This window comes from Thamnophis elegans, chromosome Z (genome assembly GCF_009769535.1).
Source record: "Thamnophis elegans isolate rThaEle1 chromosome Z, rThaEle1.pri, whole genome shotgun sequence".
Taxonomy (NCBI): Eukaryota; Metazoa; Chordata; class Lepidosauria; order Squamata; family Colubridae; genus Thamnophis; species Thamnophis elegans.
In genome coordinates this window covers 65,589,162-65,606,078 of record NC_045558.1, presented here as the reverse complement: position 1 = coordinate 65,606,078, position 16,917 = coordinate 65,589,162, and the positions used below count along the sequence as shown (strand labels likewise).

Here is a 16,917-nt window from a genome sequence, read left to right as displayed (position 1 = left end):
CCGCAAAGAAAAACGAGAACCTAGATCTACTAGAACGATAAATCCTGTATATAAAGTATAAACATGGAAGAAAGAAAAATGATTACAATTAACATTAATGGACTTAATTCGGCAATTAAAAGGAAGAAAATATTCCATAAATTAGAGAAATTACAACTTGATATAATTTGTCTGCAAGAAGTACATATTCAAAAGAAATATGAACACTTATTAACTCAACCAAAGCTTGGGAAAATGTTTACATCATTGGCAAACTGCAAGAAAAGAGGAGTGGTCTTTTATATTAAAGGCAACATTCCAGCAAAAGTAGTCTATGCAGAGGAAGAGGGAAGAATTTTGATGGTGGAAATTATGGATACCAAAAAGACACTCCTAATTGGAATCTACGCCCCCAATGAAAAGCAAGATGAATTTTACAAAAAACTACACAAAAAAGTTTTGGAACTAGACTATGCTGATATCTGTATGATGGGAGACTTTAATGGCATTGTGAATCAAAATATGGACTATAAAACACATAAAACAAAAAAATTAAATAGGAAGCCTCTGCCGAAATCTTTTTTTAGGATGACAGATGAACTAAATCTAAAAGATATGTGGAGAGAAAGAAATGCCAAAAAAGAACAATATACTTTCTACTCAAATAGACATTCTTCATTCTCTAGAATAGATATGATATGGGTCTCAGCGGAGTTGAGCTCCAACATAAAAGAAATTGAGATTGAAGCAAGTACCTGGGCGGACCACAATCCAATTTTAATTAAATGGAAAGGCCAAAGGGCAAGATCTAGATGGACACTAAATAACACTATATTGAAAGAAAAAGAGTTTGTACAAAAGATGGAAAAAGAGCTAGTCCTTTTCCTTAAAGAAAATAGGAAAGAAGATACGTCGTTGCAGAATCTTTGGGACACAATGAAGGCTGTTATCAGAGGCTTGACAATAGACTACACAAGGAAGAGAAACTCAAAGAAAAGACAAATTCATAAAGCTCTAGACAATGACTATAAAATACTTGAAAGAGAACTACAGAGAGTACCACAAAAAAAAGATGTTAAAATAAAAATGGACATAATTAAACACAAAATGGACCTATTAGAAAAGGAAGAACTGGCACAAAAAATTAGAGGTGCCAAACAGAATTACTTTGAATATGCGAACAAGCCAGGCAGGTGGTTGGCATATAAGATGAAAAAAGAGAGAGAAACAAAGAAAATACTTCAACTAAGAGATAAACAAGGAGAAATTCAGTATGGAAACACTGGAAAAAAAATTATACAAGACTATTATGCTAAACTCTATGAACAAGAGAAGGTGGAGGAGGGACGAGTTAAAAAGTACCTACAAGATGCCAATCTCCCCCAGGTACCAGATGAAACTAGAACAATGTTAGAAAGTAAAATAACAATGATGGAACTAACAGAGGCACTTAAAAAACAAAACAATGGGAAAGCTCCAGGACCAGATGGACTACCTGTGGAATTCTACAGAACATTTGAAGAAATATTGACCCTTCCACTCCTACAAGTCATGAATGAAGTGATGTCTGAGAGCCAAATACCGAAGTCATGGTCAGAAGCGTATATCACACTACTACCCAAGGAAGAGACTGATTTAACACAAATTAAGAACTATAGACCAATTTCTTTATTAAACTCAGACTACAAGCTATTTGCATCTATACTAGCTGAGAGACTTAAAAAATATTTAAATGGCTTCATCCATTCAGATCAAAATGGCTTTTTACCTAAAAGACAAATTAAAGACAATATGAGAATGATTTTGAATACCTTGGAATACTATGAGGCCCATCCAGAAAAACAATTGGCACTGATGTTCCTCGATGCGCAGAAGGCCTTTGACAATGTGAATTGGCAATTTATGTTTTTGCAACTGGAGCAGAAAGTGAAGAAATTCACTCAAACTATACGAATGATATACCAGAAACAAGCAGCAAAGATAATGGTAAATGGAGAACTAACAGAGCCGATTGAAATAAAGAGAGGTACAAGACAAGGCTGCCCACTATCACCGCTACTTTTTGTCCTAACACTAGAGGTCTTAAATAGAAAGATCAGAGAAGAAGAAGAAATAAGAGGAATGAAAATTAAGAGAGAAGAGTATAAATTGCAAGCGTTCGCAGATGACTTAGTCTTTATTCTTGAAGATCCATTAGAAACCGCACCCAAATTGCCAGAAAGAATAGAGGAATATGGAGAAGTAGCAGGCTTGAAAATAAACAAAGATAAAACAAAGATCATGACAAAGAATATCCCAGCAACACAAAAGGAAGAGTTGTCAGAAATGTTGCAGATTCAAAACACAAGTAAGGTTAAATATTTGGGGATATATTTATCACCTAGATGTAGTACTCTTAAAGAGGATAACTATACCAGATTAAAACGACAAATAGCAATTGACTTGGAGAAATGGGAAAACTTGCATTTATCAATGATGGGAAGAATCGCTACAATTAAAATGAACATTCTACCTAGAATTCTATATCTGTTTCAGACAATCCCAATCAGATTGGGTAAGGATTTTTTTCAAGATTTAAATAAAATAGTTTTGAAATTTATTTGGCAAGGGAAAAAAGCTAGAATAAAACTTAAATTACTACAAGATGTTAGATCAAGAGGAGGTTTTGGGTTACCTGATTGGGAGCTATACTACCAGGCAGCAAACTTGATGTGGATTAAGGAGTGGATATCATTAAGAAACTCTAGATTATTGAATGTAGAAGGTCACGACTTGCTGTTGGGATGGCACGCGTTCTTATGGTATAAGGGAACTAAATCACATGGTTATTTTAGAAGACATTACATAAGGGAGGCGTTGTTGTTAAACTGGGAAAAGGTTAAAAGATTACATTATTTAAAAACTCCAGTCTGGATATCAACAATTGAAGCATTTTCGTATCCGATAATATATAAAAAGGAACAAACAGTTAGATATACAGAATTATTGAATACAGAGGGTGAACTCAAATCTAGTCAAGAGTTGAAACAAGAAGGGATGGAAATGAATTGGTATTCATATGTACAGATACAATCTAGATATAATGAAGATAGAAAAACTAAAGGTCTTTATAATAAAATGACTGAGTTAGACAAAATTCTAACAGGTACTGATGAAAGAGTAATTAAAAAACTATATGGATATTTATTGGAGTTTAAATTACATGAAGAACAAGTTAAAGAAACCATGATAGCTTGGGGAAAAATTTTTAGATATGGGATTGACTTAGAGAATTGGCAGAAATTGTGGTCTCAAAATTACAAAATGACAATGTCTACTGCATATAGAGAAAATTTGTATAAGATGTTTTACAGGTGGCATCTACCCCCGACTAGAATCGCAAGAATGTTCAAGAATAAATCAGAAAAGTGTTGGAAATGTCACCAGATACCTGGTTCATACTACCACATGTGGTGGACTTGCACTGAAGCTAAAAGATACTGGACTAAAATCCACATGTGGTTGGAGAAAATGACACACAAACAAATAGACTTTAAACCAGAGGTCTTTTTAATGGGAATCATACCAGAAACTTACAACAAAGACTTAAAATATCTGATTGTAAATGTGTTAACAGCAGCCAGAATTGTATTTGCAAAAAACTGGAAAAACGAAATAATACCAAAAGAGGAAGAAGTTATCCGAAAAATAATGGACTGTGCCGAAATGAGTAAATTGACATTTGAAATTAGAGAGCAAGAGGATGAACAATTTTATAAGATATGGGATTTGTTTTATCGGTGGCTAAGAGAAAAAAAAACCTTTGGAAATGAAAAATGATATACTTATGTCTTAATTGAAAAAAGTAAATGATGATATAATTATGCTGTGAAATAACCCAACAATGATACAATGAAGTATTAATATAAGGTCTGGTGATATATTGTATAAGGTTAAGAATTTACTATAATGATATCTCGCTGCTGATAAAGCAATTCTAATAGGGGAACAAATGAAAACTGGTATATATAGGCAGCGACGCCTTGTTGAAAAATGAAGGAATAAGATCTCTGTTTGAAGGTATGAAATGCAAGGTTAACAATGAATAGAAGTATACTTTCTGGGGAAAAATAATGCTAATGTTAACTGAAAATATATTGTAGAATGAAAATGAGGCCTTTAGTTATATTAGATGGAATATCTGAGACGGTAAATATTATTTGAAGATGCAGATGTTAAAACAACTATAACCAAACGACATGCTGCATGGGATGATGGTTCTTTTTTTTTCTTCCTTTTTTTTTCTCTTTTTCTTTTTTTTTTCTTTTTTCTTTTTTGGACTTTTTTGTCCTTTTTGTCCTCTTTGTCCCTTTTGGCTTCCCCCCCTCCCCCCTCCCCCCCTTTTTTCTTTTTTTTCTTTTTTAAACCCTAGCTTATTGTGGTGTTTATTAAATATACAACAGAGAGATATGGGATGTATAAATTTAGTAGGGATGCACCTGTGATTAAATGACATATTGTATGTGATGATGGGGTCTCCCCCCCTTTTTCCCATTCCTTCCCCTTTTCCCATTGTTGTCTATGTAATGAAAAATAAAAATAAAAAAAAAGAAAAGAAAAGGCAGAAACACGTCAAATAGACTATGTCCTAAGACAGCACATTACGCAGATTGAACGGCCATACCTCTTGAAGGAATGGGACAGGGTTTATCGAAAGCAGGAAAGTAGCTGGAGGCAGTTGCAGCATCTCTGCGACAAACTCAAAGACGATTTACCCCCAAAACGCCTCCGTTCTTTATATAAAGATATGGACGAAGTCTACCAACTATGGAAAATTTATGAAATCCGCCTCACTGGTATCCAATTACAACTAAATGATGATGAAGAACTCCAGAAGAAAATGTTGCGCATTCAGATGTTAAACAAAGAGCGCAAAAAACAGATCCGACGCAGAAAAGACCTTATACAATCCAATCTGAAGAGGGAGACAGCCCCAGATGAGAAGTCTGAGTATAAAACATCTCGACAGTCATATGTAGCTCACTCTCATGCTTCCAGTAAAGCGTCCTCATCCCACCCTAAAGACATATCAGAAACAAACGCCAGATCTGAAGTGTCTCATCGTTCGCGAGCACCATCTCAGTGGTCAGATGCAGCCCCCTCTCACGCTTCTAAGAGGACATCCTCATCTAGTCCAAAAGTTACACAGGGAGAGAAGACCGCATCAGTGAAGTCTCATCATTCACACACGACATCTCAACAGTCACACGCAGCTTCCTCCCACGCCTCCAGAGAGGCCTCATCTTTCCAATCAAAGGCAGGTAGCAGCGTCTCACAGCAACCTTCCCGTTATAGCCACAGGTCATGGATATCTACAACTGGAGAGGCACTAATACAAGCTGGGATGGCAGAGATAGATCTAGAGACAGCAAGAGAAGAGCAGCTGCTGAAGGAAGAGTTGGCAGCCGTGGAAGCAGAAAAGGAAGCTACAGCTGCCAGAATTCGGACTCAGCTGGAATACCTTCAGCACAAGCGGGAAGCAAACAAAAGACTAGTACGGGCCAAAGTTCTACAGATGAAGGCTAACTGTTCCTCCCTCGACTGCAGTCCTAGGAAGCTGGAAAAAGATAACCAGCACAAGCATGTGAAGGCCTACATGGATGACCCAAGCCCACCACAACAGGAACAAGGTGGAAAATCTCGATCTGGATCACGAGACACAATACTCGACAGTCTCATCAATGTCCAAAATGAAGAAACGCACGAAAGCGCACAGCTCCCACTGCCACCGTTACTAGAATGGGACAACCCACCAGATGATCGCAGTGAGATTACGACACCAGAGGTAGCAAGCATCCCACCTCACCTGAAGCACATGAGTAGTCACTCTCCTGCTCTAGATCCCAAAGCCGAAATCCTGCTTTTGCCAGGAACAGACACCTCCAATGCTTTCACCCCTCAACAAGTGGTCAAAGGTCCAAAGGACTCCCCATCCGCCCTTGAGACAGAACTTGGAAGGGGCATCTTTGGGATGGTGTGTGTCGATCGGCCGCAGGTACCAACCCAGACAAACATCTTCACAACCTCATCGATTGAGCCAGTTTTAGGAGCAACAGTGTTCCAGACCAACAAAGAATTTCTGAGGTTCATGGTCAAGGAATTCCTACAGGAGGCCACCAAGATTTGGATGGCTCCAATACCTCTTTGCATACCAATGCAACTTGATGAAGAATACTGGCACTCACCATCCTTTAGAAAGTGCCAGCCAAAAGAGCCAGAACAGATTCAGCACCTTTTGACACCAGCGTGCAATCCCAAGGTCTCTCTCTGAATAAAGCAATCTTCAAAAGTCCCAACCTCACCAACAGTCGACTCAGCATGCTCATTCAACCCAGAAAGGAAGCTGACAACATCCAGCAGATGTTCAATCTATGTTTCATGTGGTCCAGCAACGAACAGCACAACCAACAGAAGCAAGAACGGCCAATATGGCGAGAATCCCTGAGGTGTCTCCAAGGCGTTCCTATCCAGCGCAAGTATGTTCCCACCTTGCCTATCGCCACAACGAAGGCGGTAACAACTGTAGTATACATCAAGATCTACGGTGGGGAGAGCAACGTTCACATCGTCTACGGTGGGGAGAACAACGTCCACATCAGTCTCATCATGGGAAGGGTGAAACTAGCACCACAACTACCCGTCAACCAGTCCCAAGAATCAACTCGCTTCAAACAACTCTCCAGACGGAAGCCTCTCATGTTGGGCTTAGCAGTAATCATCTTCATCACCCTCGTGGTAGAGGGTGCAACCATCATGAACTCTCAAGCCTCGGTTCCAGAGTTTTTAGATCCTGAAATACCAACTGCCCTTACCCCAGCCACCTTACTGACCCAGAAGGCAAGTGACTGGCCAGAACCAGCAGGGAACTTCATTCCCAAATACATGTACTGGAACTTGTGGCCTAAGGGACTTCTGTCCACGGGAACTCATGGCCTATGGGACTTGTGCAACAAGCCCCACCCTGTAACGATGAACTGAAAGACTGAACTAGAAGTTTGAACCTCAAGCTTTGTATGCTTTGTGTTTATATGATTGTTTGCACTGTTTTGATGCTATGCCTTGTGTATCTCAGTTAGTTAGGCAGTCAGTTTGCATTTTTATGCCATGCCTTTGTTTATCTTTAGTTAAAGGTTAGTTGATAGTGGAATTTATAATTCCAGGTGGGGAGTGTGCTGTCCCAACAGTGTATAGTTAATTAAAAAAATTAGAAGCTGTCTCCTTTAAGCAGCTATCTCATGGGAAATGCAATTACCTTGTGGGAAACATAGTCCCATAGCATGTGACCATATCTGGGCTCCCTGATTGGGCAGTGGGTATTTTGCCCGGGAAATTGTTTGTTGCTTCGCACTCACTGAATCGCCAACAGCACTAGCAGAAGCAGCTTTGTACCAGCAGCATGGGTTAGAGGAATTAATGTCTTTTTACACTACGTGAAGGGACAGATCAGGGAAAGTCAGAAGAACCTCATTACTGAACTGTAAGTTTTGTTATTAAGGATTCCTGACAATAAACTTGATTTGAAAAATATTCCCAAGCGTGGAGTTAACTGGCTGCCCGAGCAGAACCCTCATTGCCCGGAGCAGAACACTGATCCTACGTTAAAACTATTCTAATTATTATGTTAATCCTTTGAATATAAATGACAGATGCAACTACATTGGAAATTAACTTGATTTTATAAATTACTAATTTTATTGATTTATAATTGGACAGGATATCAAATAGCTTGCATAATAAATGAAGTAGAAAGTCTCAGTAATACATTGGGTGATTTCCAGGGAAACTATGGTGAACTTAAGATGGCTATATGAAAGCAGAGCCAAGAACATTATAAGAATCATCTTATAATGGCAGCAGAGACTTTTAAAGGACACTAAATTTGCAAACCTAACTTTCTAAACCCTTCTGGAATTCTCACAGTTAACTATTTCTAAGCTATTAGAGATCTTCAGAATAACAAGTTTAAAATTTCTACTGTGAATCTGGGTGAATCCTCAATGAAAAAAAAAGTTAATTATAAATTTAATAATTAAAAGATATTATGACATAAACAATGAAAACTAACTAAAAAATGATCTTAGAAATTATCAATGGTCCAGATAAAATTGAAACATTGAAACTTTCACAATAATATTTTGGAACTAATTATAAAACACAAATATTTTTTCATGGGAAATATATCCTGTTTTGGCTTTAGGAGATTTATTTATTTAGTAAATTTATAGGCCGCCCAATCCTGAAGGACTCCGATATAACATACATAAGCAATGTTATGCTTTGAAAAATTGGAATGCAAAGAGGACTAAAGATTTTAGGTAAAGATACGTAAGACTGTAGGGACGCAGTGTAGGGATGTGGTGGCTCAGTGGCTAAGACGATGAGCTTGTTGATCAGAAAGGTTGGCAGTTCAGCAGTTCGAATCCCTAGCACCGTGTAACGGAGTGAGCTCCCATTACTTGTCCCAGCTTCTGCCAACCTAACAGTTCGAAAGCATGTAAAAATGCAAGTAGAAAAATAGGGACCATCTTTGGTAGGAAGATAACAGCGTTCTGTGTGCCTTCGCCATTTAATCATGCTGGCCATATGACTATGGAGACATCTTCAGACAATGCTGGCTCTTCAACTTTGAAAAGGAGATGAGCACTGCCCTCTAGAGTCGGGAACAACTAGCACATATGTGCAAGGGAAACCTTTACCTATATTAAACTGTAATATACAAAATATTATGACAGTAAAAATCCTGAAGGAGACTTCTGAAGAATGGAATCAGAAAATAGTAGTTACAATATCCACACTGTTAATAATGATGGCTGCTTCTATGAACAGTTTATATCCAAAAGATGTTACTGAAGAAAACTCTGATGTAGAACACATTTTATCTGACAAGTAGAAATGGTATCGAAAGTGTATTTACAACTGCCAGGCCAAGAGAAATGTTTATAAAAATATATTTGATTGGATTTGTAAATGAAATTGAGTGAGAATTTAAAATAGAAATACAAATGACAAATCAAGAGAGTGATCTTGGTTTTTTTTTCCTATTTGATTTACAAAAGAGCTTTTTAAAGTCTTGAAGAATTTTGTGAGATGGACAAAGAGGAGAAAACAAATGTCAAGAAAATATTTGAATGAATTAAAATTAAAACAGTGAGAAATAAAAGGAAGGAATATAGAGTGGGTTTTCATCAAGTTTAAACAAATTATGTTGTTACTTGTGGCTATCCTTTATGGACTTTCTGCTGATACCAGGACTGAAAAGATGATGTTTTATAGATAGATAGATTGATTGATTGATAAGAATTGGGACATGGGATGAGGAGATAAATGTTTATCACTTTAAAGAGATGAAATGTGTTTACACTTGTGATCAATTATCCTGTGGATGGCTAATAAATTAAACAAACAACAAACAAATATTGCAATATTTCTTTATATTAATTTTATTTTCTTCCTTTTTTGCACTTTTTACTATTTATTTCATTTTTGTTCAAGTTTAGTTTGTATTAATATTTATTATTATAATTCTTAATACAAATTACATCAAAGTAGGAATATATCTACAGGTATCTAAATGCAATGATTTTGAAGATAAGATAGTAAAAACAAAAAAATACCTCTGCACTTTCTAAAGAATTTCTAGAAACATGTAATCATTATTCAAACTTCTTATAACTTATAGGTCAAAGTCATTGGCTTTTGTCCCACAGGGAATAGACTAATATATCAGCACTTTTGTGATTATGTGACTAAAGAAGCTGGATATCCAATGCCACAACAAGTAATAAGTCACACATTATGCCTTTATAAATCTTTAATGAGATTTATAAGCTAACTTTAATTTCTACCTTTAGAGAAAGACAAATTAAATGTCTGAATGCAAGTAGTTTCTTCCTTTGCCAATCTTCTAGTTGTTTGTATGTACAAGTTTGCAGGGAGCCCCAAATGATCAGATACTGCTGATAGGTCTGAATTATCAAAAGTACTGGTTTAGCATTTAAACAACCATGCAGATATCTATATATATAAAAGCAAAATACTACTCACACATCATCACAAAATCTCAAAAATCTAAGGCCTACAAACTTCAAATTTGCCACCTATGTTCCTCTTGGCTTCTAGGTGCTCACTAAGAAAGGATTTTTCTAAATGACCATCAGAGCATTAGTATTCCCTATATTATTATTAACACGCTCTGATGCTGAGTTCTACTCCCCGTCCCAGCCTGAAAATAAATCTTTCAAATGCAAAGCACAAGCAGAGGAGAGGCGTTCCAATTTCAGTTTTACTTTCACAGCAGCAAGCAGCTTTACTACAGAACAGTTGAGTTAAGCCACATCCAGGCTGCTTCCTGTCTCCTTCTTGCTCACACAGCAAATAGTGTTTGAGTTTCCAAACACATCTCTCTTACATACTGACAGGACGCTAGCCAGATGAATACTGATGTATGCTGGTTGGCAGAGGCAGATTTTTCGCCCCTTATTTTCCTCCTCAGTTCAGACAAATCTGTTCCTTCTACTGTAACACTAGTTAAAGGGAAAAGAGGCAAAAACACTGAAAAAGATTTACATATGCAATTAGGAAAATACAAGTAAGGGAAGTTGCACACAAGTATCGTAAAACCCATCCCCAAGTCAGTAGACAGGCTGTAAAAAAGTATACATCTAATAACCCCTACACTAATCAGTCACAAATGAGATCAATGCCTTGGACTAATAAATACTTGTCTAGTTTCATTTTCATTTTTTCATTTTTATTGACATTTATAGGCCGCCCTTTTCCCTAAGGGGACTCAGGGCGGCTTACATTTCATAGGAGGGGAGTGTAAGACAGGACACAAAAGAAATGTGAATAAAGGAAAATAACCAATAAAACACAACATTCATTCGGGCGGGGCGAGATTAGGATCTTATGGATGGATGGATGGAAGTTTAAAATATGAACCTCAGTTTGAGTACTCCAGGGATAAGGTTGTTGATGTCAGACCTCTGTTACCATGTGCCTGGTGCCATGCTCTAAAGTGGCAGGATGAGAGTCCTGGAATGTGCTGCAGTGGTGGCAAAGTCCATCTCCCTCTCCTTCAGCCCTCCCCTGAACCCTTACACAGCCTTCTCACCCACCACCATCCAATGGCAATGCACTTCCTTTCTGCTGTCCAGAAGTACAACGGATGCTTCCAAATGACATCTTTTGGAGCCAAATTTTATAACAACATTCAAAGTGCAGGGATAGATGTATCACAGGATAGTGAGTATCATGGCGGGGCCTCAGCAGCAACCTTCATTTTTCCAGATATACTTTGTTGGTGATGATGACAATGAGAGGGACATCCATTGTGGAATCTACCAGGCCTCAATCCACAACTGGTTAGCCAATTGCAGAAATTGCTGTGTGAACACAACAAATATATTCTGGAACTTAGGGCTACTGTTGACTCTGTTCCTAAGGGCCACAAGGATTTCCAAGTGGTGATTAATGCCCATAGGAAGCCTTCTGGAGAGCACCGAGGTCATTTCAATGCCCCCACAACTACAGAAGTGGCTGTTCTCATTGTTGGCCAAGATTTTGAGAAAAGAGATATTGTTCTCCACAGCAGGGACAACAGTGAGATGCACCATGCCTATGACGCTCTCCAGTACCCTCTGATGTTCTGCCGTGGAGAAGATGGCTATTACATCAATATACCTCAGTGCGAACCAAACACCAAGATTCATCTCAAGAAGTCCATGTCTGCTGCTGCCTTTTACAGCTACAGGATAATGGAGTGTTATGGTGAAGAATGCTACCTACTGCTGCTCCAGTTCCGTAATGAATCACGGGTATCCAACTGGCTAGTTCAATATCAAATGAACATGTAAAAACCAGTATACAATATACAGTCCTCAACTTATAACTGGTCTCTTAACAAATGGTTGAATTTATAGCAGTTTTTTAAAAAGCTACTTTAGACTTATTGTTGCAATTATGACTACTCCCTTCCCATCCTAGCCACATGATCACATCTCAGTTACATAGCAACTAGTTGGCCAGTTGTAGTGTTCAACAGTCAGGTGACTACAATTTTAACGATTTTTTGGCAAAGGATTGGAAAATGCTAGGATTTGCTTAATGATCACATGATTTGTTTAACACCATAGTGACTTGCTTTATAACCATTGTAAAAACTTGTAAAATTGAATCTGGTTACATACTATAGCATTTCAAGAGGGACTTATGATTGAAATTCCAGGCTCCACCATGGTTGTAAATTAAAGAGTATCTCTAGTGCATTTCAATAAATTGTCAGTAAAATGTTTACCTAACTTCAGAATAATTAATTACCTTAGCTTCAATTTGCCTATAACAAGAGACCCCAAATATTGTGCTTCGATCTCCACTTCTTGGTGGCAAATGGAAAAACACTGTGTCTAAAAAAGAAGAGAAGAGATGGTTTTGTTATCCTGTATACGTATTACATTGAGACATTATGTTTCTTCAGTATTATAATTTTCCAAATAATCCTAAGGACCAAATTTCAAATTAATGTACCATAATTAGAGGGGAGGGAATGCAACTTTTTATTTGATAATATAAATGTGCATATGACTATTCTGAACAGCCAAAGCAGTTTTACTATTTAAAAAAAAACTTGTTATTTTAATCATACTGAAGTAGTTATTTGATTTGGGTTTTTTGATGATGGTAAAGAGCATTCTTTTTTGATGGTGGTAAAGAGGGATCCTGTAAGAGTTTCTATATTCACAATATAGGTGCTCAGGTGAAGTGCTCCTAAAGAACTGTTTGATTAGCTTGAATCAATACACAAAAGTTCACCCCCTCCAATGTTTTTGATACTCAGATTCCTTTAATGCTACTGATTCATTATCCTGCTGAAGAGAATACAAAGTTTCTACTTTTTTTCTAATAGGTTGCTATCTAAATTATAATTATGCACTAGCTTCACATATCACAAAGACTATTAATATGGTATGTAGATTTTAACTTAGCATGATTTGTGAATCTAGTAATTGTGATTTGTAAACCATAATTAATTGTTTACAGCAGGGGTGTGAAACTCACGTTGTTACAGTGGTGTCATGTGACGTATTGGGACTTTCCCCCCTTCGCTAAACTGGGTGTGGGCGTAGCCAGAGCATGATACATCTGGCCCATGGGCAGGGAGTTTGACAATTCTAGTTTAGAGTAATGTATGAACCCAATCAATATTAAATTAGGTAGGATTAGTTATGGTATCAAATTAGATAACATAAAGATAAGATTTTATGTTTTATGGTATCAAATTAGATAACATTAGAAAAGATAAAATATATGACCATAGTATAGGTTAAACATACTATGTTAAATATGTACTATCAAATCTGGCATTTTAAAACTTTCAAGATTCTAATTCCAAATTTGAGACAATATAATCTTAAAATACATATGATACATGATTCATTGAAGTATCTAGGTCTTTTACACGGATAGTGGTCCTGTATAAAAAGCTTTTCCAGCTATTTTCATATACATCCAAATGTCTAAATTGCTTTCTTCCTGCATATTGCAAAATTCCTAGTTCATCTGCTTCATTCAGCCTGTCCAGACACATAGAGAGGTATATTTTACTTGGACACAAAGAGGGCAAAACTGCTTCAAATCCTATGAGCACATCCTCTCTGACCCTGTCAGCAGTTTCTTAAAGGAATCGGGCTGTTTCACAGTAGCCAGGGAGCTCAGGAAATGCATATTTTGCTGAGTCTGCATAATCACTGTGCAAGCCTTGAAAGGATGCAACTCTTTTAAGAAAAAGAAAGTACCCATGACTGATCCAAAGCACCTTTGCTTCTTTCAGATTGGAAAAATGCATATTTTTAGGTAGATAGGATATTGGGAATTATGAAAATATTTTGCTATTGGCTATTTTCACAGCTGGTTGAAATGGGGCGTTGGTTCTTCCCTGATACGCCCTTCTCTGGGCAGGTGGAGACAGCGGTCATGCATGGGTTAACTCAGTCAGTAACCAATAGAACTGAGGCTACCAAAGTGTTGTCATCGCCTCTGAGGAGCATGCTCCCACTTTTCTTGACGAAGGAGATAAGTAGACTGCTGTGCGGTGAACAATCACTTTCCATCCAGTGACTACACAACATGCTCCCAGATCACCCCTGCGAGGTAGGCCAGGATCCCAAGGGTGGGGATGACTGCTGTCTCCACCTGCCCAGAGAGGGGGCATATCAGGTAAGAACCCCATTCTCCAAAGTTGGTGGAGACAGCCATCATGCATGGGACGTACCAAAGCTGGCGTTTCCTGGGAGGGTATGAGACTGGCCTAGGAGCTGGAAGAAGGGAGAACCTGTTGGAGGACTTGACGCCCGAAAGCTGCATCTGCTGATGCATATTGATCCACCTTGTAATGTCATATAAACGAATTAGGAGTAGATCAGGTTGCTGCCTTGCAGATCTCTTCCACCAAGGCCTGCCGCGCCCACACTGCTGATGTAGCCGCGCTGCATGTGGAATGAGACGTAATGTTGGGTGGAGGGGTGAGATGATGCGTGATGTAAGTTTGAGCAATGGCAGACTTGATCCATCGTCCAATCATGGATGGAGAAGCTTTCAGTCCTTTGCTGGTAGGGTGGAAAGAGACGAAGAGGGCTTCGCTATGTCTGAAGACTGCCGTCTTGGCGATGTAGGTTTTAAGAGCATGCTTGACGTCTAGCTTGTGCCATTTGCACTCCAGACTGTGAGATGGAGTGGGACAGAAGTTTGGAAGAGTGAGATCTAGAGAGCGATGGAATGCTGAATTCACTTTCGGGATAAAAGTGGGGTCAATGCAAAGGACCACCTGGTCTGGGTGGAACACACACAGGTCAGACTGGATGGAAAGGGCCACCAGCTCTGAAACCCTCCACACCAAGCTACAAAGGTCTGCAACGTAGATTCATATATCCTGTTGGTAACTGGGGGGTGGGAGGTCTGAATGGTATGGATTATAGTCTCGGAAAGGTTATCTGGCCCCAGGACTGCCTGCTCAGCCTCCAAGCGGTTAGGCATAGCCAGCGCAGGTTGGGGTGGTGAATGGAGCCCTGATGAAGGAGATATGGAATCATTGGTAAAAGCCACTGAGGTTCCACAGAAAAAATGATCAAGCCCACGTACCATGGACGGCGCAGCCAATGGGGGGCAATTAGGATGAGCCGAGGTGACTGCAGTTCTGCAGTTCGGCTGTTCAAATCTCACCGGCTCAAGATTGACTCAGCCTTCCATCCTTCCGAGGTGGGTAAAATGAGGACCCGGATTGTTGGGGGCAATATGCTGACTCTGTAAACCGCTTAGAGAGGGCTGAAAGCCCTTTGAAGCGGTATGTAAGTCTAACTGCTATTGCTATTGCTAGCTCAGCCTCTTCCTCTATCACTTTCCAAATCACCCTCTGTATTAGGGGGAAGGGAGGGAGACCGTGAGGCCACTTGTACCTTAGTGCATCTGTCCCTTTTGCGCCTGGTGTCATGTTTTGAGACAGGTACCTGGGCAGCTGGTTGTTGGCTGATGTTGCGAAGAGATCCAGGATTGCAGTCTCGTACGCCAGCTGATGAAATATGCAGCGATTCAAGCTCCACTCCACAGGGTCGATCGTTGTGCAGCTCAACCAGTCTGCTCTGGTGTTGTCTGACCCTGAGATATGTTCAGCGTATAGGGAGAGAAGGTTGGCTTCTGCCCAAGATCCTAGGCAAAAGGCAGACTCCATGAGAGACACCGCTCTCATCCCCCCCCCCCTGGCAGTTGACATGCACCTTGGCCGTAGTATTGTCCATCCAGATCAGCACATGTGTGTTTTGAAGAGAGGTCTGGAAATGAAGAAGGGCCAGATGGATGGTCCTCAATTCTAGCCAATTCATACTGTGGGATAGGTAAGAGTTGGACCAAAGCCCCTGAGCTACCTGATCCTCCAGGTGAGCTCCCCAACCCATCAGACTCACATCCATTGTTACTACGAGACGCGGAGGTTCCCTGAAAAGAGAGCCCTGAGCTATGGCCGGGGAGATCCACCAGTCCAGGGATAGCAGGACCTCTGGGGTCAGGCTGACCTTCATTAGGAAACAGTTGCTGTTGGTCTTCTGGAATGGCAGAAGAAATCACTGGAGGCAGCGGCTGTGAAACCGTGCCCAAGGGACGATGGAGAATTGAGACAGCTGAAGAAGAGGGACCCGCTGTCTCCTTCATACCTCCTTGGCTAATTCCCTACGACTGCTCTGGCAGTCCTGATACAGGAAGACTTTCCCCTGGGAGGAATCTATGAGGGCTCCCAGGTGCACCAGGCGAGAAGTGGGGATGAAGAGACTCTTTTCCCGATTGATGGAGAACCCCACTTCCCCTAACATCTGAAGGGTGTCCTGGAGGTCCCTGAGGACTTGGATCCATGACCTGGACAACAAAAGGATGTCGTCCAGGTAGCAGAAGATCTACAACCGACAGAAGTTTCGTGAAAACCCTCGGGGTTGAGGACAGCCTGAAGGAAAGGGCTCGATATTGGAAGTGGAGGCCTGGATGTACGAAGTGGAGAAACCGCCTGTGCTGTCTGTGAATTGGCACATGGAGGTAAGCCTCTGTCAGGTCCACTGATGTGAAGAGATCGTGTCTGCGAACACTCTTCAGAATTGACAGGAGAGAGTTCATCTTGAATCTCCTGTATCTGATGAATTGATTTTTAAAATTTTAGATCGAGGATTGCCCTCTGGCCCTCCGAAGACTTTGGCATGATAAAAAGATGAGAATAAAATCCTTGGCCTTCCTGGCCTGGAGGCACAGGTTGAATGGCCCGGAGTAGATGATGAACGGCCTGCTCTACCAGGAGCCTTTTTTGAGGGTCCCTGCAGATCGGACATGTGACAAAGTGGTTTGGAGGGCTGGAGCGCAAATCCAGGA

General features: G+C 39.8%; 1 protein-coding gene across 2 annotated transcripts in view; it reads right to left on the bottom strand.

Annotated features, from left to right (window-relative positions):
* The window catches only part of AVL9 (AVL9 cell migration associated), a 159,791-nt gene that overhangs the window by 91,043 nt on the left and 51,831 nt on the right, over positions 1-16,917 (bottom strand). For both annotated transcript variants that reach the window (XM_032235109.1, XM_032235108.1), the window contains one exon: positions 12,337-12,422. In XM_032235109.1, the coding sequence (XP_032091000.1) occupies positions 12,337-12,422 (86 nt within the window). The remainder of the gene's footprint in view (positions 1-12,336; positions 12,423-16,917) is intronic.